The following is a 23,165-nucleotide window of genomic DNA, read 5'->3' on the forward strand; positions in this document are numbered from 1 at the left end:
GCAATAAGGAATGCTACAAGGTGATATTTCTCTGATGAAATTAAAAATTAATTTTAATACAGTTAAATTAGTTCTGGGGAGGGAAAATGTTAACTTATTTCACTATCTGCTGGTTTAGGGAAGAACCTGAAAGAGAAAATTATAGAAAGAAGGGAAAGCAATGTATCAACATACATATTTTGAAATAGATTACAAGCAGATACTCCTGTTTACTAGAAAAAAGGGTTAACAGCCACTAAAACCCTGTTCAGCTTGGTAAGCCCTGACTTAGCATGTACGTGGTGTTTTGCTGTGTTTAAAGCACTGTGCAGACATTATCTAATTAATTTTTGTGACACCCCTGTGAGACACCTGGGCTGGTATTGTTATCCCTATGTTACTGATAGAGAAGTACATCTGCACATGTCTCCACTGAGCTCTAGATCAGATTAAAGGACAGTATTTATGTACCTGCACAACTCATTTCTCTGTCCCCGACCAGTGCTATATGGGAAGTGCCCACTGCTTGTAATTTAAGGTTTCTTGTTCAGTGTTGGCCCTTCCCTGGAGTGTGATGAGCCATAAACAATTTCTACATTCTGAAATATTTTGTTTCCTCATGGTGCACAAAGCATCACTGCTGACAGAGCTGAGGAAGGAGAATTCCACCTCTGTGCTGGCCAACTCCATAGCCTTGTATGCAACAAACCCCTGGCTATCAGCACAGCTGTGATTCTCATCACTTCTGCAGGATGGATGATCCTCTGCCAGAGCTGGCCTACCCAGGGTGATTCTGCTTTCAGAAGGATTCCCACCCACTAACCAAGGACTTCACACGTTTTCCAGTCACTGCATCTCACAGCCTGGGATACAGATTTAAACTGCCATGGATTTCACTCTGAAAGGATCTACAGAGCTGTGGACGGAGCAGCAGCAGAACAAGTGAGCAGCACATCCTTGTGCCCAGGTGGCCATCACCTGAGAAACAAGGTGAGGAGAACAGCCAGGTGCTATTGCCTTATGAATGCCCAACAGGAATCACCCAGAGGGGTGAACCACAGGCTTTCCACACTCCTTACACACCATGAGCCTCATACCCTGCAGGTCCTCAAGCAGAGCAGGACCTTACCAGCCTCTTCCTAACCCTACCAACCTCATGGTCCTGCTGTTTGAGTAAGTCCTCAGCTGACATCAGTGATAATATCTGATGCTGGATGTTGAGCGAGAGTATAAATGATGGAATGATGCTTTGTGGAACCCTCCCTGTTACACGTCCCAGTTAGACTGGTCCATGAGAGCCAACTCTTACTTTGCTCCCCTCCATTTCTCAGATGGTGAGGCAGCAGCACGAGTGTCTCCTGTGCCAGGGCTGCAGCGCTGAGGAAGTTGACTCACTGGGGAAAAAAAAGAGCAGTATTGCCAAGCCACTGTCAGAAGCACATACTGCAAACCTCGACTGCCCGTTGCAAAACTGCTTCAGATTCTGAAAGCCTTCTTCAAAGTTGGAAAAATAAAAAAAAGGGCAGACTTATTTAGTCTAATACTTATGTGAATTAGTGGAGCACTGAATTCAGACTTGAATGGCTTCGGAGGGAAGGATGAGCCCAAGAAAACCCTTGTAATTGGCACGGAGGGAAATCTGAAGCAACGTCACTGCAGCCAGTGGCATCGCTTTTCATTTCCATCAATGTAAAGGAGAAAAATAATTTGGTTTCTGGAGTTCAGATCAGGACACCAGATGAGCAAGCCTGGGCTTAGAAGTCCTACAGAACTGAAACGCCACAGACAAAGGCATTAAGAAACACTTATTGTGATGTTCTTCTTTCTGTTTACAAGTCCCCTTGTGGTCTTCTGAAATGGCCAGGGAACATTTTTAGCCACCCCCTCCAGGCTCCAGATTATGCCTTGGTTAGCAGATCATCTGGGCAGCTCTCTCTGTCTGTAACTCTATATGAATGACTTCAGTGACAAACAATACAACCATTCACTTTTTGTAAAAAAACAACCACTGCCACCAAATGTTTCTAATTTAAATATTTCTGGTTCTCTAGCTACTGGTTCCAATTTGGTATCAGCTACTGTCAGCCATAAATCCCAATGAATTTTGAAGTCATGATCCTGAATTGAGCTCTGCAAAGGCAGAATTAGGAAGGAGAAATTAATATCTCCAAGTAGGAAGTTAGACAAAGAACCCATCACATCCATTTGTGGATTACAGAAGCTCTTGCATGGGTACTGCCATTTAGCAGTGGTCAATCATCACATGTTCCAGAAAATGTGCATTCCTCAGGAAAGAAACAATATAATGGCATCTGAGAAAGAAATTGCTTCAGTTTTAACTCATGTTGACTCCTGGTATAGGACAGTTTATCCCATTTTCTTGCAGTCAAAATGACGTGACTTCATCAAAACTGCCAATTTCAAACCATGCCTGGTCTATCCTAACTCCCAAAAATCCTTACCAACGTACAAAGTAGCCTGGAGCAAAGCTACACAAAGGAGCCAAGGACCACTCTGAGGATTTACTTGAACAAGTGTTGGTGCCTGGGACATTCCCTGACAACTGTTTATTTTACTAGGTCCCCTTCAGGATTCACTTGCTCCTCTTCTTGCCCTGGCAGTGTACAACTTCCCAAAACATCTTCACGCTGAGGTGAGTGCAAGGGACAGTGGATTTCTTGCACACATTCCATTGCATGCTCAAAACAGATGAAGGAAGGCTGTTCCAATGATGTAAAAAGCCCTGGACTGAGTTAGCTTCCACATGTAGGCTGAAGTTCTGAGCCAGTTCTTACTTGATTCAAATCCATTCTGCCCATCCCAAATCTAAATGAGCTCAGTCATTAGGCTCTAAATCTGTATTTCTCTGTGCCAATATTGGCCCCAATTCAGCAAGGCACTTAAATATGTGCTTAACTTCAAAAGCACAGTTAAGTCCCACTGATAGATTTGACTACAGGGGGATGTAAGCAAATAGCTCAGGGCTTTGCTAAATTGGAGGTTTAGTGACACAATCCTAGAAACATTTGTATTTTAACATGTTTATAGAAAATTATAACAATTAAGTGGAGCTCTTCCTTCCTCACATAAAAACAATCCAGGACTTCCTCTTTCGAAAAGCTTACAGCAGCCAAACTTTCTTTTCCTAACCCCAAGGTCAAGCACTTTTCCAAGAACTCATCTTAACATGGTGTCTTAATTATTTGTTTCCTTTGTGATGGTTCTGACACATATCTAAGCTCAGGTGAGCCTAAAAGTTTATGGTGGGCACTTTTTAGGAGAAGGGCTACAGCATTATCTCTTGGACAGAGAAAATAGCTCCCTTTTCCCCAGCCTGGGCCAGCCTGGGCTGCAGATCTGAAGTGCAATTTGGATTTGTCCTATGCCACCATCCACACAAATCACATACCTGTAGCCTTCTGAGGGTTTTTCTAACATATTTATCCTTACAATGGGTTTGTGTTCTCCTCTCTAAGGGTTATTCTAAAGGCAATAGCAGGTTCTTTCTCTCTACATATATGTAGAGGCTGCTAGCCATATTTCTTGTGTAGAAATAAAAAAAAATAGAACTGAAAAGGTGACAATGACTTTGTCTTCTTCAGTCTTCAGCTAAAGCACATTGTCCCCTTGTATTAACACAAAATCTTGAATATCTGCCCAAATCCATGGGACTGGATGGGGACTGGTGAACCTGTGCTGACTGGAAGAAGGACCAAGCCCTTTCTTAAAAAGCTGCTTGCCTTCAAACCTGATCCATGAGAGCAACAACAGGAGTGGGGTCATCTATGGTCTCTTCAGCGATGTCTCCTCGGTACTGCTGGGTTTGAGTCTGCCAGCAATCCCAGCAAACCCCTATTTCAAACTGAAAGGGTCAAAATGAAGCTAAACACAGAGGTTTACAGAAAATCCTTGCTCCAGCCCAAGGTAAGCCCCAGGGAAAGGAGAGGCACGAGCCAGCTCATCCCCCTCACTGTGGCCATCACTGGCAGGGCAAATTCTCCTTGGGGACGGGCTCTGCCTCCAGCCTGCCTGCACCCCGTGGTGTGAGCTGCTCCTGCCAGGGGGGTCCATATTGAACTGATAAAGCTCTCAAAGCCCCATCACCCTGCCAGCTTGGAAGTGGGACCATGTCCCTGGGCGTCAGCAGCCCCACAGGTCTCCCTGCCAGAGTCTGTCCAGGCAAACAAAGAAAATGCATTGCCTTCCACTTTAATAAAAGCCAAATGATGCCGTTTGCCAATTACCAAAACGGGGCGAAGGTTAAAAACCCATTGAATTATAACACATGTCACGGACCAAAGCTTCTATGATTAACAGTTCTGTGAGAAATTCATTAATTTCACCCGAAGCAAGCTGACAGAGATTGTGCTTAATGACAGAATGCAGGGCAGGGGAAAGGCGGCCGAACCGGGAAAGAGAAAGCTGCATTAATTCCCAACAAAAAGAGACGAGGAAACCCTTTTTTCCCCATTCTGAAAAGGAAAAAAAAAATAACCAGAGTTGTAAAGAGTGGTTGCATTTGTTCTGCTGCTGAAGATTTATCTTCATCATTTCTTGTTGGGGAAGCTGACAGCGGGCGAGAACAAGACAAAGAGAAGAGCTGGAGTGGGCTACGACTCCCTGGGGCTTGTTTGGGGCAGCAAAGGTGCAGCTCCAAGGGAACCTCTCCACAGAGGGCAGAGCAGGTGATGTTGTGGTGGTCAGGGGTGGGTCTTGGTCTACAGTGTCAAACACCCAGATATGCACACTCACAGAGGGAGGAAAACCCAAAATCTCCCCTGCAGATTTTGAGGCCATAGCAGTGAGGCTGTGCCAATGTTTTAACCAGAGAAAGAAAAGGAAAATGTTTTTGCTACACTCATTAGAAAGCATGGGGTGGTGACAGTGTGAGGCAAGAAGACTGGAGAGCTGTGGGCAGCTAGGGGGGACCTGTCTTCAGTATGAACACAGAGGTAATGGTGGATTAGAAGGATGGAAACTCCTGACATGCACAGCTCTGACAGCTGGATTGGGCGAATTGGGCTTTCCTGCCTGCAGTTTGCAGGAGGGGTGGTGGAAGTGACAGGTCTGGTGACCATGGCAGGAAGTGCCACCAAGGAAAAGCAGCACTTCCCACAAACTGCTTTGCCAGGGATGGGTGACCCACAGCTGATGTTTCCTACCCAGTGAAAAAGAAAAAAACCTGATTTTTGAGGAGCCACTGCCAAAGGCAGCCACAGCACATCAGGCCTTCTTGCTGCTCGAGTGACTGCAGGGTGGGAAATTACACCTCTGCTTCTGCACACTCAATTTCACCGTCCACTGCATGAGGCTACACAGGAAATAGTAAAAGTATAATAATTCCAGCTATAAAGCACAAGAGAAGAACTAACCAGGCCATTATATCTGCTCTAAGGATGCAATGTGGAAATAAAGAGTGTCATTTTTACAGCACATCTCCAGCAGTGAGGTAAACTTCTGCTGAAAACAAAAAAAAAAAAAAAAAAAAAAGAGTCTGTAGTCACTGGCAGCAGAATAAAAACAACAACTGGAAGAAAAAAATTGGAAAGGACAGAGTAGGAATTTTCAAACTATAAATGTCTTCAGGAGGATGGAATAGATTTTCAAAACAACTAATGATGACTGAGGACAACTACCTATAAAGTTCACTTGGACTTTTAGATTTAAGCCCATTTTTCTCTAAAATATTAACTATAATACATATTTTAAGAAAGAAGACTAAGTGCATGTTTTACTTTCAGTCATTAAGTTGTTGCTAACCCATGGGAGGGATCTATTCACCCTCAAAATAAAAACTGTGTTAACTTTTAAGGGACAATATATTTCTTTTCCCTCACAAATTTAAAATCTGCACCTTTGCCTAAAAATATCTGTATCTGCCTATAAATCCTCTCCAAGCAAAATAATTCTCCTTGAAAGAGAGAAATAATACCTCTTATAGAGAGAAGCCAAAAAGCAGGCAAAAATATCCATGTTGACCTAAGGAAAGTGAAAGGGGGAAAATGGATGATCACACAAAGAAAGGCAAGTTCCTTTAAAAAAAATCAATAAATACCTTAAAAATCTTATTAGGCAAATGCTTCCAGTGGAGAAAGGGAGAAGGGAAAGATAAGCATTGTGGAACTGGCACCTCAAGGGAATCTGATGGGCAGACTGTGAGCAGGGGAGGCAGAAAACCCACCTCCAGCCTCTGAGCTGGTTAAGAAATAATTTTTAAAATCTATCTATCTTTCTCTGTTCTGCCTAGATTGGGTAAAAAAAACAAGGAAAAAGACAGCAGGTGACAGCAAAGGTGTCACCTATTTCCTGGCTGCACAGCTTATTGCACAGCTTTTTCTACCTCTTGGGTACCTGACCTGCTTGGAGCTTTTTGAACTGAAGAAAACAGATCTGGCCATCCCAAAAGATCCCAGCACAAGGCAAACTGGGGACTGACTCTCCACTGAAATAATTCCACTGATTTCAATTGCCTTTGGACCAGGGCTTTACTTTGGAGAGTTACTAGTTCCCTTTCAGACATGGGAAACTTTATGATCAATCCAGTGCTGGAACCTGCAAGACCAAAAACATCACTTTGAAAGAGTGAGGCTCAGATGGGGGTTTGGGAGAGCAGGGGGCTGAGAGGGTTCAGTGCATCCCCAAAACAAAATAATGCCAAAAAATCAAGAAGAAACGAAAGAGGCAAAAGGCAGGGGATTCTTCCTCAAGGGACTTCTAAAGGCTGAGCTGCAGAGGTTCACTGAAGCTTTGCCTAAGGGGGATGCATTTTTTATTAAGGAAATAACTTTCTAAACACAGAGCACTTCTAGTTCAATCAGTGAACAAATGGTTCAATTCCTACTGAAAACTTGAGAGGGCAGTGGAATGTGGCCCTGTGTCTCAGTCCCCCTGAGCTCCCTGTTGCTTCTCACCATCTCCTTCCAGTGGGGCTTTCTTGCCCTTTTTGTGTCCTGCTTCTGCGCTGGGATTTGGCCACACTTCCACCACCAGACTTCTCATCTGAAACTTGATCCTGCTGTCTTTGGGCCTCTGAATTTATACAACCTATTGCATACAACGATCAGACACTTTGAATCTAGGTCAGAACACACTGACTGGATTGATTTAGCTATAGATATACTCCTTTTTTTTAAATTTTATTTTCCCTTCCCTCTCCCCCTTCTCACTCTCCCGCCTTTCCTGGAATAAAAGCAGGTCCTAAAAACTAGCCAGAACATTATCAAAAAACCTGACAGCTTGCTTAGGAGGCTGAGCAGAGGTTTGCTGGGATATGCAACTTGTTTTACTATTGCTGCCTCTATGGTATGACAACTGCTCACAACTTTGAATTCACAAAGGAAGAAAAAAAAATATTCTTTCAGGGGTTTTGCTAAATTCTCTCCTCTTCTTTTCAGTGCCTCGCTGAAAGGATCCATGAAGCTGCTGCACCAGAGGCCATGAAAGGTCACAATCTCTGTGGGATGCTGTAAAGCAGAGACTGAGAGGGGTTGGTGGTGATCTATTGATGTGTCTGTAATAACAACAAGAATAAAACGGTAGCCATAAACCTTTCATCCTGGGGGGTCCCACAGAGCTTTTCAGAATGGGGGCCAGATCCAGAGAGGTGCTGAGGGCCTCACCCAGCCGTAAAAGCAGAGCAGATGCTGATGGCCAGGGCTGAGCACCTGGCAGGATCCGGCCCCTCCAGGGCACAGGCGTCTCTCTGTGTCCAGGCAGTCCCTGCCCTGGGAGGTCCCATGGCACTCTGGCAGCACAACAGGGTTCAGACTGAACTGCTGTGTGAGTGGCCAAGAGGACACCAGGCTGGGGAATGTGTGCAGAGGGAACTGGCCCCAATTCCAGGCTTGGCATAAAGGAGGGAGGAGAAAGGAAGAGGAAATAATTCACTAACAGCATCCCATGCGGGTTAAATGTCCCATCCATCCTGATCAATGAGAACACTGCCGGTTTTTTACCCGTGACACAAAGGGGTCAGCAGGGTTCAGCTGCTGTGCCCCTCCTGCCTCCTCCCCAGCCCTGGCCCACGCTGGGGGTGGTGGGTGTGAGGCAGAGGGAAGCAGGGCTGACACGCTCACCTCTGCTCCGCAGGGCTGTAGGTCTGTCCTTGCTGGCAGCTGCTGATGGTGATGGGGTCGAAGTTGTGGAAGGAACGCAGGGCCACCCCGGAGATGGCCACAAACTGGGAGCTGAAGCTAATGAGGACAGCCTGGGTGTGATAAAAAGGGTGACTGAGGTCATGGATGACGGGGATAATCAGGGGATTGTTCCTGCAGCTCAGGACGTGGACACCTGCCAGAGGAGAGACAAGATCAGAGGAAGGGTCAGGCTTAACACAATTGCTTCCCGAAGCCTTGGGCACTTCAGAGGCATTTCACCCAGAGGAATGGCCCTATAGAGCTGAAAAGTTATGGTAAGCTGCCTGGAGGGGCTTCCCAAATAGCTGCAGAGAGCTTAGCAGAGAAGCAGATCCCTCCAGACAGCTGAAGAAAGGCTGCCATTCTCTCTGCGAGCGCGCCAGGCCCTCGGAGCCGCTCCTTTAGACCACAGCTACGTTCCTATTGTGCTCTGGTAAATCAGGAGTAACCAGAGTCACACCATTGTAAAACGGGTCCTGGAGGACACTTGGAGCCTTTATATGCAGGATCAAATGGTGCCGGCAGGCTGGGGGACTTTGTGCACCAGGGCTGGGGCAGCAGCAGCTTGTTTGGAGCTGTGCATGTCATTAGCACTCAGTGTAAAATTTTCTTTTTTTTCTTTTGCATGAGTTTTCCACTAAATTTGCCCAGATTTGATATTTTTCTTCAATAGTTTTGAGCTTTAGGGTATCTTGTTCTTTGCAAGAAAAGGCAGATTTGGTCCTGGAGATAGAAATGAGGGTGATGGAGCCACTGAGGATTTTACAGGTAATGTCACTCGAGGAGAAAAGAATTGTGTTATGAGAAAATAAAAGCATCTCAAGGTTGTGGTGCACAGAAACACCAGAGAGGTGGCAAGGAAGCTCCTGAGTCCCTTTTGTCCAGTGGATAAGGCATTCAGTGACAGCTGGGAAGAAATTCCCACCTTTAGGTAGAAGCAACCTGAATTCAAATGGGCCAAACCCATCTCAGGGGGAAGGCAGAGGACAGACAGCTGTCAGCTGCCCCCAAAATTCATTAACTGAGATTCATGGCCTGCTGGCTGCCTGCAAGGCTCTGCCTCCACTGCTCCATGGCATCACTCCGAGGATCAGCTTGGCTCCAGATCCATTTGCTTCACTGGAGCTCCCCCAGCAATGGCTTTGGCCCAGGCCCCTTGGCTACCCTGATACACTTACAAATTTGAAAATAAAATAAATTCTATTTGCATGTTTAACTGGCTCAGGGATTTCTGTTATTATTTTTTTTCCCCCAGTTCAGATTTCTTGACTCAAAAGGGAAGGAATAAAAAGGCTTTCATTTTTCTCCTTAGAAAGTGATTTCCTGTGAATTAAGACATGCTTTTTAAACATCTATCTCCCACCCTCTACTTAAAAAAAATCTTCCTGTAATAAAAAATATAATATAAAAAAGCAAACCTCTTTTTGTTTTGGTCTTCACCTGACCCTGAAATAACCTCCCTGTCTACTTGCCTCCCAGAAGTCTTTTGATATCAGCTCCTTGTGGAACGGTGCACGTTTCTCACTTACAAACAGGTGCAGTTAATACTCAAAATCCCGGGTTCCCAAATTCCTTGGAAGTTTCTGCCTTCTCTGATGGAAAGCCAAGACCTTATGGTATGAGGCTGTTTATTCACTTCTATTTCATTCCTTGCACTCAGGTGGTGTCCACAACAGAGCAGACCCTCAGAGCTGTGCTGCACTGCTGGTTATTTCTGACCCTGACCAGGAAAACGGTGGCTGGACAGGTGAAGGTTTCTTAATTCCCCTGAAATACCCACAAAGATGGCACAGGTGCCCATAGGGGCAGTCAGAGCTGTCTCAGGGTCCCCCCTGTTTCTGTGGCTCTGCACCCATCTCTTCTGAACCCTGGTGTCTCTGATGGCTCTGAACCAACAGTGCTGAGCTGTTTGGCATCCCAACCTCTCTATCTCCTACCAGCACTTAGAAGAAGATTCACATTATTTTTTGGGAGTCCACTTGCTCTGATCAAGGCAGAAAACTGCATGTCTGGATAGGCTATTCTTTGCTCATGGCAGTGTCTTCAGCACACTGGGGACTGATTGAGATTTAAATTATTGCTACTTCCTTTTAAATGTACTTTCAGTTTGCCACAAACTTCTGCTTAAGGCTCATTGAGTGTCTCAGTCAGTCCTGCCCCCAGTGCATGCCAACATTTGCATCTCAGCTGCAGTTTCCAGCTTGCCATGGTGATAATTCAAACACATGAAACACAATATCCAAATATCCAGGAAAAGGACTTCATGTCCTTGTCAGAAGTCAGACAGAACAGCAATGGGGAGCTCTGCCTGAGTGAGAGCTGCTGGGTAGCCCACCTACACCTCTCCTCTGCTCCAGGCAGCCTCTTCTGAAAGGTCAAAGCGGCTTTTCCATGATGAAAGCAGCATTTCAGCTGGGAGAACATCCAGACATCAGGCTGAGCCATGCCAAACTCATGTTGCAACTTCATTGAAGATTTCAAAACCTAACCCTCAGTTTCCTCTTTGCTCCTCTTTCTCTCCCAGCCTGCCTGTCTGTCCCTATAAAATGTCACATTAAGTACTGCTGGCATGCTCGTGTCTCCATCATTTATTTCTCAGAGGGATAGAGCTATGTGCCACTGTTTTGCAAAAGGAGGGTAAGATTAATCCAAGGGCTCTGGCAAACTGGGAGCCATCCTGACTCAACCTGTACAACTTGCTGCAAATTTCAGTTTGTTCTTGGACAACAGACACCACACGTAATTCCTTTGTTCTCCTCCACACCCCACCAAATTCTGTATTATCCTGGAAGCTCATCCAACACCTGCCACTCTCTGTCCCTGCTCATCACTAGTGTGAAGCTCATTTGAGTTTCAGTTTGTTAAAACTGAAAAGCTATGGCAAAACAGAAAGCTGGGGGATGGGATCTTTGTTTCCTTAAAAATTGCTCTCAAGACGACCTGGCCAGCTTTCTCCTCAGTGGAAAAAAAAAAAAAAAAAAAGGCAGAGAACATCTGGAAAGGGATTATGCAAGTCCTACTCTGCCACAGAGTTGGGAGCTAGGGAGAGCTCCTGGGTTCTGGAACTTAAATGCAGCCTGGATCAATTCACCAGGCACAACGTCCCCAGTTTAGGGCCCTGTGCCAAGGGCAGAGACAAAACCTGTCTCTGGCAGCACTTGAGAGCTGGCAGGCCCTGCCTCTGTCAGGCACATCCGCTTGAGGCCACGCCAGGAGCCTGGCAGGGCCCTGGGGCTGGACCTTCACCACCTGAAATACTTCACCTAGGGAATACTGGCCATTAAATGGCTCTGGAGACCTCCCTGCAAGCAGGACTGGAGATCACCCAGCTCTCCCTGTGAATCAGAAGCCTTTGTGCAGCAGCTGGTGCAGGTCCCTCACTCCCTGCTCCCAGCGGTTCACCTGCAGCACCATCAGTGTCTCTCCAGGGCAGTGCTGGGTGTGAAGCATTGAGACAGTGCTGATCTTAGAGACTGAAGACGAGCTAATCACCTCTGAATAGACAGTGAACAGCTATGGAGTAATGTCTGTATAAAATAACACATCATTTTCTACAAACTCTAGGGCTTGGAGCATTGAGCAAGCACCTTTTTTGTCTAATTCAGAAAAGAAACTGAGCAGGAGTACTGGTGAACGGGGGCATTACCAGATTAAGCAAGCAGTAAAGAGGGAGTTTAATACAACAGAGTCTTACCAAGGTCGTGGCTTTGCTCCTTGGTGTCAAACAGCTGCACACCAATGGTCTCCTGCTTCTGGTCCAGGTAGTAGGTCCCATCTGTGACCAAGTGAACAAGGACTGCTGCAGCCACCATAGGCTGGGAAAAATAAGCCTGGGAAAACACAAACCCCACAAAACCTGAAGTGGAGAACTGTAGTGGGCTTTTAAAAATCCCCAGGAGACAGTCCAGGACTTTTAAGAGAAGAATTCCCATCCCAGGTCAAACAGAAATCTTCTCTTCCAGTCTCTCCTACACAAACTAGATAAACTCAAGTCAAACAGCCCTGAAGCTGAACCCTCTCAGAAATTCAATAGTCTTGTCATACACGAGGGGACTTCACTACTGACTCTCCAGGCAGTGCTCAAAAACATTGTTTTGCTCTTTTGCTCTAAACATACTTCAGAAAGGAGCAGCTTGGCCCTGGGAAGGCTGGCCCATGATATTTTGCCTGCTGGAGAATTTTTGCAGAGGCAGTCAAAGAGGAAATTTCTGACAGATGTGTACACTTCCTACCTTCAGCCAGAAAATAGTCTGTGCCATGTGGGAGTACTGGAAGTTGGCTGTGCAGGGATACCAGGCATACTGGGACACACCATCGTTCAAGTCGATCACCTTGGTACGACACATCTGCAGCAGGAAAAACAGAAACACCAAAGCTGACCTAGAGGACAGCAAGGAAGGCTTCTGACTGCTTGAAGAGGGGCAACAAAGCCCAGGTACACTCCTAGGATAAAGCAATGCACAATAGCTGTGATTCTAAATACCATGAGATCATTCAAAATTAAGTTTCCAGGTCTTCCACCACAGTAAGAAAAACTGAAACATGAACAGGAGCCAAAGACTCACAGCAGCAGGATGGCAGCCAACAATCTCCTCTGAATTTGGTACCAAGTATTTGACAGCACTTAGAACAACTTTGCTCCCACCCAAATGGACCAGGACTCGTCCCAGTGGAGTCCAGGTGAGGATCAACTTCTGAACACCCCAGCTCTCAGCACAGGCAGCGTGGAGGTGGCTCCAAGTGCTCCAGCAGTGCCCTATTTAAACCTGATATTACTGTAACTCCAGAGGAGCCACATAGCCCTGTAAACTTGGAACCAGATGTAGCCAGGAAAGTCCTGCCTCTAGAACCCAATTAAGGCAAATTGATTTCCACTTTCCTCAATCGGTTCTGCAAGTGGAATCACCTTTTTCCTACACCTGCAGCCTTTCCATGGCAGGTAGCAGTGAGATTGGAGGCAAACTGCTCTTTTCAATGAAGTACATGATTCCCAAGCCCAATTATGGATGAAAAGATTAAAAAAAAAAAAAAAAAAAGACAGAATCTAAACACCAGAGAGCCTTGCAGTGCCACCAATATGTCAGATATGAAAATGAAGCTGCAAGAAATGGTCAGAATTACCCTGAAAACACACTGCTCAGTGAAGCTGCTTCAAAAATGAAACATGAACGACCACAGCCTTCACCTCCACAGCAAACAGAAAAAAGGGAATGTCCACCATAGAAAAGTTTACTGCTGCATTAGAAGGATACTTATAGCTGAGGCTCCTGGAACATCTGAAAGGTACCTGTTGGATTCACAGCCCTTTGGTGAGCTCACTGGCTGTTAGTATCATAGGAATACATGGAATTCCTTGTGCTGATGTGCTGTCAGTAAAGTTGTTCCCATCAGCAATTTAATTATTAAATCAAAAAGAGAACCCTGAAGTGAAACATGAGATATAGCAGCCATCCAAAATCTTATGCCCACCCGATAATTCTGCATAGAAATGCCCTCTTGGTCTCAGCAGGCAGAGTCTGGGCACTGCAAAGAGAGCCTGGGATGCCTGGGAATGAGAAACCAGATTGGCTAAAAGTGAGGTAATCCCCTTTAAAATCTGAGTCCCTCAAGATCCAGCACAGAGGAATCTTACAGGCAAAACATAAATCAGCTTTAATGGGCTGGAAGAAGATTTTTAGTTTATTTATTTTTTGAAACAACTGGGACCAAGCTTCATTGAGGCTAGCCAGTGGATAGTGTTACATTTTACAGCAGAGCAAGGCTTTACATAAACTATCTTTGGCATTTGAAATCCAGGCCAGCAATTCGACATGTACCATTTCGCAACTCTCCCTTCTTGCATTTTCAGCAGCCTGTCTCTTCTTGGGAGCATGGTTTTTATTTTAATACCTCTCCAGCCAGGGAATTTATCTTGCCCACATCTGCAATATATATGGTCAGAGAGCTCTTTGACATGAACAAAGGTCTCATTACTTTTATATGATTTTGTTCTTATTCTTACTTCTCCTCCTGCTCTGTTGGTCCAAAAAGGTGGCTGAAAGAAACACAGCACTGACTTTTGGTGCTTTTTAAGTGCCACTTAATGGATGAGTGAAAACTTGTTTTAAGAAATCACCCAGACCTTCACCAAAAGTTTGATTCTCACCCAAAATAAATCCCTGCTGAGGTGGGCTGGAAATCTCTGATAACTTTTAAATGCCTTGTTTGATTTGTGTGCGTGTGTGAACCCTAGCACTTTCTGCTTCTGCTGGAGAATATTAGCAAAAATCTGAGCATTGCATAAAAAGCCTGTGTTCAGGCCACGTGGGCTGTCAGACTGGCCTGGTTTGAGCAGGTTAGATAAGCTTCCCCCTGCTGAGGCTGATCCATCGCTACCCAGACAAGTGTTTCAAAGTGGTCCTGGGGTAAAAGGCTCCTTTAGAACAGTCTAATTGAGAAGTGTGGGAAAAGTCTGAGAGAGATGAATGGCTACAAGAGCCTCTTCTCCACTCACTGCTGGCCAGTAAACTTAGCTAATAGCAAAAGAAAAGTTCTTTCGGTTTTTCTGGAAACAATTGGGTTGGATAAACACTCCTGTCACCTACAGGAGTGTTTATCCACCATCTCACCAGGCTCCAGCACACGTGGTAAATCCATCCCAGTTTCAATTCTGCACAGGCTCTGAATGTCACATCACACCTGCCAAGCCTGAGAATCTGCTGGAAGAGTCTTTCACACCTCTGCTTTTAAGGCATCCCTAGACTGTGGCAGCAGCCTGAAGGCCCCAGTTAATTAATTAGGTTAATGGTTGGACTCAATGATCTTAGAGATCTTTTCTAAGCTAAATGATTATGTGATTACTGCAGTACCAACACTTCTAGAACTACAAGTTCCAATGGCCTGGAAGACAGAACATCATCTCTCATCATTGCTATTCACAGGAATTCACACTTATGAGAAACAGGCTATATCCTAACATCCTCCACTTTGCTACAGTGATGCAAAGCAGCAGCTAAAGCACCTGACAGCTGCAGAGGGAAGAACACATTGATAGCCTTCTCATTTCAGGGTGTTACCAAACACTGAAGTATTTGCTTTGAAGAGTGACAGCATCGCACAGTGCTCCAAACTTCCCTCACTGGGGCTCATCCAGATTCTCAGCCCCACACAGCAAGTGGGACATCCACAGGAGCTTAGTATGTGCTCCAAAGTATGCAGTGACTATTTGTGCCTAGTTACTGGAAGCCCATGTCATCCCCCTCCCGAGGAAGCTGCTTTCAATTAGAAGAGCTGATGTCTGTTCCTCTCAGAGGTTCAGATCCAGCTCGTCTCCCACCCACACATTTTGTACACAAACATCGGCAGACAGAACGATCAAGGCCAGGGAGCACTGTGGGATCTTCCCACAAGAGGGAATGCCTGGAGGATTCCCTTTGACTGATTTATACAACCTCTTGTCAATCAAAGGCACAACATGTTCTTCAAACCGCCTCTCCTGTTTTCCTTCCCTTACTCAGGGGGACCGAGGAATGTGTCAGTAGAAAGGGAAAAGTGATATATTGGGAGCACTTAGCTTTTTGCCACATCAAAAACACATTTACTATCGCAATCAACTCCATTTCCTTCAAAGTAATATGGGAAAATTTGCTGAAGAGCAAATTTTGGAAGGCGCCCTTGTGAATGATTCCCAGCCATCCTGTGACTGCAGGCAACGTGAATTTGCATTGATGGGCTCCTGTTGCAGCTAAACTACATGTTAAGGGTCACAAATCCCCTGGATTGGGCACTGGACTAGATCCCAGCCCAACTGTGGCAGTGCATGGCCCCAGTACAACCTTCTGGGCAGCATTTGGCTTCTCCAGGCCTGGGCTCCCTGTCTAGGAGATGAGGATGATGTTCCCCCAGACCACACAGGTGTGCTGAGGATGAAGGCTATGAGCCACAAAAGGATGCTCAGATGTCACTGAGAGCACACACAGGTGTGAGGATACAGCTCCCCACAGGAGTGGACTAAGCACAGATCCCATCCCACTCTGACCTTCCCACCGAGCAAGCACAGTCAGACACCACAGGCTTTGCACATACTGCTGGTTCTCAGCACTGTAACATCAAAATAATTCTAAATGCAGACAGAAAAGCTGCTATTTAAGCTCAGATGCTGCCCTACTCAGCCCTGGCACCGTGGTTGGAGCGGACGTGCCTGTCTGCATGCCCAGGGGCGGCTGGAAACAGAGCAAACCTCCAGTGCACAGATCTGTCTGCTCCCAAAATCCCATCTGGTGAGCCATGGCAGGGCCTCCTCCAGACCGTGTCCTCGAGCTCTGTCTGGCTGCGAGGGGCATCGTGGGCACTTGGTCAGGCAGTGCCAAGCATCCTCCTTCTGGAGAGGAGGGTGGAAATGGAGACTGGGCTCCAAAAGCTTCCTCTGCCCACTCCTTTCTACAGGGGACTGTGTGGTTAACACTTCTGCACCCAGACAGACAACTCAGAGTATTTCTGGGATGAAATGGGCTGTACTCTGTCCTGTTGGCAAAACTGCAACCATGGAGCAGGCAGGAACAAGATCTCCTGGTAAAACCCACAGTACTATTTATCGAGCACAAAACTTCCTCAGTGAGGCTGCAGAAGTGCACAGAAAAACTCACAGACTGATACAAAACCCATGGAGGCACAAACAGGACATATTCTCATATGAAGGTCCAGCTAAAGAACAGATTTCAGCCATAATACTGAGATCTACAGTATTCTACAGTAATCTACAATATTTATGTTTGCTCTGCAGAATGTTATTTGTATTTAACTCAACACATGCCAGAGGATCCCAACCATGACATGAGCAGCATTTTAACACATCCCTTACAGTTGAAAACTTTCTCTCCCCCTTGCCAGACCAGGGTGCTGGCAGTCACTCAGCCCTTTTTTTCTTAAATGTGTTATTGTTCTTGCTGACCTAAGGTTAATCTTACCCAAGGATGAGAAACTATGGTGCAGTTGCTAAATATCAGAAAGGTTCCTGCTTGTTTATTGCCCAATATTGTAAGGCAGCTTGACTGCCACATGGACACCACCCAGTTTGCCGACTGCAGCACAGACCTCCAATCTGTTCTCAAAGCTGTTGCACTGCTTTTCTCATTTAGGCTGGGAATTGGGTTGGAATTAGGGAAAAATGAAGTTGCCCACAAGTGAGCACCGAACCATTAAAAGGCCTCCAAAAAACACCTCAAACCCCAGCCAATTTCTCTGTCCATTCCAAACCTCAGGAGCCCACAGAGCTCAAATGGAAATTGTACACACAGCAGCACAAGGAATTTTGCCCTGGGTTCTCTTCTAGATTCTGGTCAGAAGTGCTTTCGGATAAGTGTTGTTATCAGATGTCTTTGTCAGTGGACTTATCCCATCAGAAATATGAGTCCAGAGTTGCCTGCCCAGCTGTGAATGTCAGCCTTGGGTCATTCTAGGTTGGCCTCTAAAACTTAAGGAAAACCTTCAATGCTACTTTTCCCAAACTGGTACATATATTTAATTTTATGTGCACTACCGATGGGTTTCTGTTGCAGAAAAGAAAATAAAAAAACTAAAACCAAATCTTAGATTCAGCAGCAGAGAGTCTAAACATAAAACAAGGGAAGAAACCTGAGTCTCTTTCTTTCAACAGCCACCTTACCTTACAGTCTATTGCTACTTCCACAGCAGCAAATTCCCCTCATCTCTGATGCTCATCAACTGCATCTTCTCCCCCAAAACTCTCCTTATCCTCTGTGTCAGATAACACAATTTTTCTGTTTCATGTTCTTTGTCTACTTTTACTAGTTTTCATTGGGGTCCCTAAAGATCTGATGGCAAAAGATGAAAAACTGCAGCATGTCCTGCTCCAGGACAAAGGCCTGTGGGCAGCTGATCCACAGAAAAGCTTTATCAACTGGAAGCTGATGAAACTCCCAGGGTAACACACTGATGCTATATTACTCCCAGATTCAGTTGGCTCAGAGGTCAGAGGAAATCTCATCTGTCAATTTTCCCTGTGTAATGAAGAACAGGATTTGGATTGGGAAGAAGCTTACATCTCCTGCAGGATGAAATAAAGCCCCTCTGCCTGTCCCTGTGTCCAGTCTCAGCACAGCCACGTCCACTTTGAACCTGGAGCAGCTGATGTAGAATCAGTATCCCATCAGTATCCCTTGCAGAATCAGTATCCCATTAGCATGATATTACAGCTTCCTCAGCACAGAGCCACGATTTTCAGCTAAAGATTTGGCTGGATTTTTTAGTAACTGGAAAGTGATCTTTCTGTGAAAACACCACGGACAGGGCACCAATAGTTTGCCTGCAATGTGACATGATGATAAATTCCTCTACTTTACAACAATAGTGTTCATCTCCAAAGGGAAATTTCCTCAGAGTTTTGGATGTAACAGGGCTGGGATTCAGAAATGAGTGGGAGATGCAAGGGCTATTTCATTTTGTCATATAAGTTGGTTTAGTTGGAGGCAAGCGAAAAGGAGCTACAGGGATTTCCATTAGATCATGGCCCAGATTGCATGTGTATTCAAGGTGTGTTATTAACTTTAGCTTTCTCAAAAATGCAGTTATTTCACTTCCAAAGAGCTGGTATGAACAATATATTTCCATTTTTAAATCGTGCAGACCTGCATTCTTTGAGCTTCCCTTTGAATTTCTGTTATCTCCAGATTCAAAGCAAACTTCATTTAAAACCAGTGAGTTCAAATCAAAATCACATCAAACCATAAACTTCACATGGCATACCTGAAAAAACTGTAAATCACTTCTGACTGGCCCTATCCCAAACTCACATGGGCTTTGACAGCCAGCCAGGTGTAATCAAATATCTAGGATGCTTGCTGGACTCATGGAAAAAAACAAAATGGAGTTTTGATTTTCCAACAAAACCTTAACCAGATGATTTTTGCACGGTTCAAAGGATCACCACGAGGATGTCAGTTAAGCCAAGGCCAGAAACTACAGAAAAATAGACCAAGAAAAAGAAGAAATATTTGCACTAATGGGATTTAAAAACCAGCTCCTCTTTTACAGCAGCTCACAAGCAAACCCCAGCATCTGGAGCTGCTGGGTGCAATCTGCACATGCCCCTGCTTCTCTTGCCATTCAGAGATGCAAACTGAAGGGATGCAGAATCAAGAGATAGTTCTGAGTGCACAACACAGTCTCCTGTGCAGCACATGAAAGTGCAATCCAGCAATTTGACATGTGCTCCTGTTCATTCCTGTCAGATCTCTGCTATTTCTTCAGCTTGGCAGTAGGACATAGAGATGCTGCTCTCAAAAAACAGCATCTTCCACACCAGCGCTGCCAGGATCCCACCTCAGGATCAAGCAGCAGCACCCAGACAAGAACTTATGCCTTCAGTTCTGCAAGTATCAGCCTCATTAAAACTAAAAGACATTTTCAAGCTGCAGCACAAGCTCCCGTCTACAACTTCCACATTACTGCTCACAGAAGTGTGAAGGCATTATAGACTGATAAGTGCTTTAGCAGACTGTATATCCATCCACTGGAGAGCAAGGTTAAACAAATACAGGAGCCAGAACATTATTGTTGGCTGAGCGCTCGGGTTCCCGAGCTGCCCGTCTCTGACTCCAGCGGGCCAGGTCCACTGCAGCACAGATTCGTGGAGCTGCAGGCCAAGGCTGGCCGTGGGGTGCTGCAGCAAAGCAAAACAATCCCATCCCATCAGCTTTCATCACCAAGGAGCAGAGCAAAAGCGAATTTTTGGTTGTTTTTTTTTTTTTTTCTTTGACTGGAGCGTTTCATTCAGGAGCAGCTGGCACCAGAAAATCAAACTGTCAAAGGCAGAATGTGTGCCACACTTAAGGAGGATCTTAAATATATTTTTGTTATTATATTCATAGTTCTGGCTCACTGGATTCATTGTATTTTTGCAGCTCCTGTAAGGCAAAGAGGGTACAATCCACTTGGTAACATCCCCTCTTTCCTTCCCAGAGCTGGTGCCATACATTTGCTCGGATGAAGAAAATGCAGAGCTGGGTGGAGAAAACACAAAACCAGCAACAACAAGTTCCTTAAGTGAGTTCTCCATCAGATAACACACTGGCTGAGGTGAACAGAGATGCTCAGAAGCACATGCACAATGACACTAATAAAAAGAGAGATACATAAGAAAGAAATTAAGCCACAAATTTTTCAGCTCTCGGGCAGGGAAAAAACCCCACTGCTTTTGTTTCCAGTATAGTAGGAGCAAGCCCTAAATAATGCCATACCTCACCCCAACCCACTGCACCACCCTGAGTGTTCAGGGGGCACAGGAGCCACTTCCCAGAGATGTGAGCCAAGGCAGGTGCCACCCTGAGCCCTGCAGACCCCTCCCTAAGCTTCGCCTGTGCCTGAGGCAAGCAGCCCTGCAGTGGTTAATGTCAGCCCCGATCACATGATCACACTCAGAAAAGGTCAAAAGAGGGATTTTTCATTTAAAAACATCTGTGTGTTTAAAGAACAAAACTTTCTCATGTGCAAAAAACCAGGGGTTTCCAGTACTTTTATTTCCAGAGTTAAAGCCGTGCTTTTCAGCTTTGTTTAGGGTTATGGCCCATGTAAACACGCTGTGTAAACCACACACTACACTCAGCTCACAGCACTTCCACAGGCAGGGATAGCTGGGGGTGCAAACCTCCCTCCCCCTGGCTCCTTTTCCCTCTCCAGGCTGCTCAGCTTTCCCCACTGTGCTCCCAGGGAGCAGCCAGACACCCTGTTGTTGTCCTTCCCTATATGAAGACGTACACATGCCTCTAATCCTAAGGGTGTAAGTCTGCTCTGGGCTGTCAACAGGCCTTAATTGGATACATCCAGGGAGATGATGCATTGGGAAGAGGCCCTGAATTTAATAGGAAAAGGGAGGCTGCAGAGAGGCACCAGGGGAATGTGGAGGGGGATTGGAGGAGCTGCCCTGTGCTCCAGGGAGCAGTCACACCTCAGCTGGCAAAACCTTTCAGTTCCCATCCAGCTATCAGCCCTACATCAATGGGTTTTAATCGAGATTTAAACCCTCTGGCTTGTTTTTCAATACCTAAAGACATTCCTTGCAGTATGCAAATCAAAAGGTTCCCCCTTGCTTCACTGGGCTTTTCCCACTGAAACTGCAGAGTAATGAAACCACCATGCTGCAAACAAATTCCTCTGAATGAGCTGGACCATCCAGGCAGATCCACAGAGCAGCTGCTGCCTGCAATCCATGCACATCTCCACCCAAAAAAAGCTTGTCTGGGGAAGCCTGTCACTCCCCTCTCACCTTGGAGCAACCCTGGTTGCTCTGATAAACCCCAAAAAAATTAAGCCAAAATATTTGGAGCATTTAGTCCTTGATGTCCCAGGTTTGTAGGGGGGTTCAGAGGAACTCCCAACTGCTCCCAGGAGAAGTTACTGGAGTAATTAAAGTGTTGTGTGAAAGAGGAACTCAGCTTCTTCAGCCTCACTGCCTTCCAGGAGCAGGCTTTGAGAAGATGGACTGGCAGCGGAGGGGGTGGAGGAACACCTAGCTGCCAAGCCTCAGCCTTTCTCACCAGGAACAACCTCTGGGAAACAGGTAAATTTCCACAGAGTGAGGCTTTCCCTCTCCAGCTGGTCCAGATCACTGTGCATGCACAGTGACAGAGCAGCTCTGCTGGAAAGCCAAATGTTTCAAAGGGATTTGGATGGAGAAAGGTGTGAGGAAGGTCATCCCTGTGCTTTGGATGGAGAGGTGTGAGGAAGGTCATCGCTACCCTGTGCTTCACCTTCCCCTCTCTGAAGAGTGACTTGTCTCCCCTGAGCATGATGATACAAGGGTTAATTACCAAAAAAATGGAGAAATTACATTCACTGCCAGCAGTGCATTGGATTTTGGCCCAGTTACCAAAATGGCTGAGCAGAACTTGATGTTCTCCTGAGCTGAGGGCTTCTTGCAGAGAGGAGGTACATGTGGGGACAGATAATAGCACTGATCCTGCAAATAACCATTTCCTGGCACATGTGAGAGCTTGGAGCCAGACCCTGAGACGACAGTGGAAACCCAGTCCCCAGGAGACTCCTGCTGATAGCACGGGGGAGCTGGGCCACTTACCAGATGTGAATTTGCATTACCAGGGTGAATCATGTCTTCTTATCAGATTCCCCACTGAAATGACCTCAGAGGAAAGAGCAGTCCTCCAGCTTTGCAGGCAGCACTTCCAAAAGTGAGCACAGATGTGGGGTTCCTCCAAAGTTACAGCTCCAACTAAGGCAGCACAGCTCAGGAGAGAATTGGAGCAGCTCAACAGGGTATCCAAATGGTCCCCATTTTGTAGTTTGTTTGGATTTTTCCTCATATGTTGTTTTTTTAATTATTATTATTTTTATTATTAAAGCTGATTCTTATTTTCAGGTGGTGACAGAGAGATTGACTCAAGACACTTTCAGGACAGTACTGGGTAAACACCATCCTCCAAAACCATGCCTTTTAGAGACATCTTAAGATGAACACCCTGAAATTCATCGGCATTCAAAATACGAGGTGTCTTATGACAATGTGGGCTAAAATGCCCATGGTACTCCAAACAAGTGGTGCAGACAATCCTTCATTTACAAGAAAAAAAGGAATTCTTTTCTCCTGGCATGAGAAAGTTTACTTTCAGCTTAAAGAAATGACCATGTGGTTTTGGGGACGGCATTCCGTTCTGCTGGAGAACAGCACCCTGCCTGCCTGTACCTCCGTGGTTTTGTAGCTACATTACAACCCTGGAGAGCTCTGTTTACATATTTGACATGTTTCCTTGTGCAGAACATGAAACCAAATTACAGTGTAAAAGCCATTATGGCTTTGCTCTTGCACCCTTTTCCATCCCCTTCTCCCATTGCCTGGTTTAGATCTATCTGGGCATTTTTAACTGTGCCGGGTCTCCTGGCACTGCTTCAGGCAGGTTTATTTGCTGTTGCACAGGGAAATCAAGGAAAAGCTGGTGAAGCCACATGCCAGGGAGCAGGGAGAAGATGGGGGTGGGATGAGAAATGCCGAGACCCCTTCATGCATGAACAAAGCAGACGTGTCGATGCATTTATGCAAAA

The 23,165-nt window shown here is 45.7% G+C and overlaps 1 protein-coding gene across 2 annotated transcripts in view; it reads right to left on the reverse strand.

The window, feature by feature from the left end:
• Positions 1–23,165, reverse strand: part of PAPPA (pappalysin 1) — a 180,631-nt gene that overhangs the window by 46,058 nt on the left and 111,408 nt on the right. For both annotated transcript variants that reach the window (XM_059865083.1, XM_059865082.1), the window contains exons 11-13: positions 12,347–12,460; positions 11,809–11,944; positions 8,055–8,268 (exon numbers count right to left, since the gene is read on the reverse strand). In XM_059865083.1, the coding sequence (XP_059721066.1) occupies positions 8,055–8,268; positions 11,809–11,944; positions 12,347–12,460 (464 nt within the window). The remainder of the gene's footprint in view (positions 1–8,054; positions 8,269–11,808; positions 11,945–12,346; positions 12,461–23,165) is intronic.

Source organism: Haemorhous mexicanus, chromosome 21, assembly GCF_027477595.1.
Source record: "Haemorhous mexicanus isolate bHaeMex1 chromosome 21, bHaeMex1.pri, whole genome shotgun sequence".
NCBI classification, from domain to species: Eukaryota; Metazoa; Chordata; class Aves; order Passeriformes; family Fringillidae; genus Haemorhous; species Haemorhous mexicanus.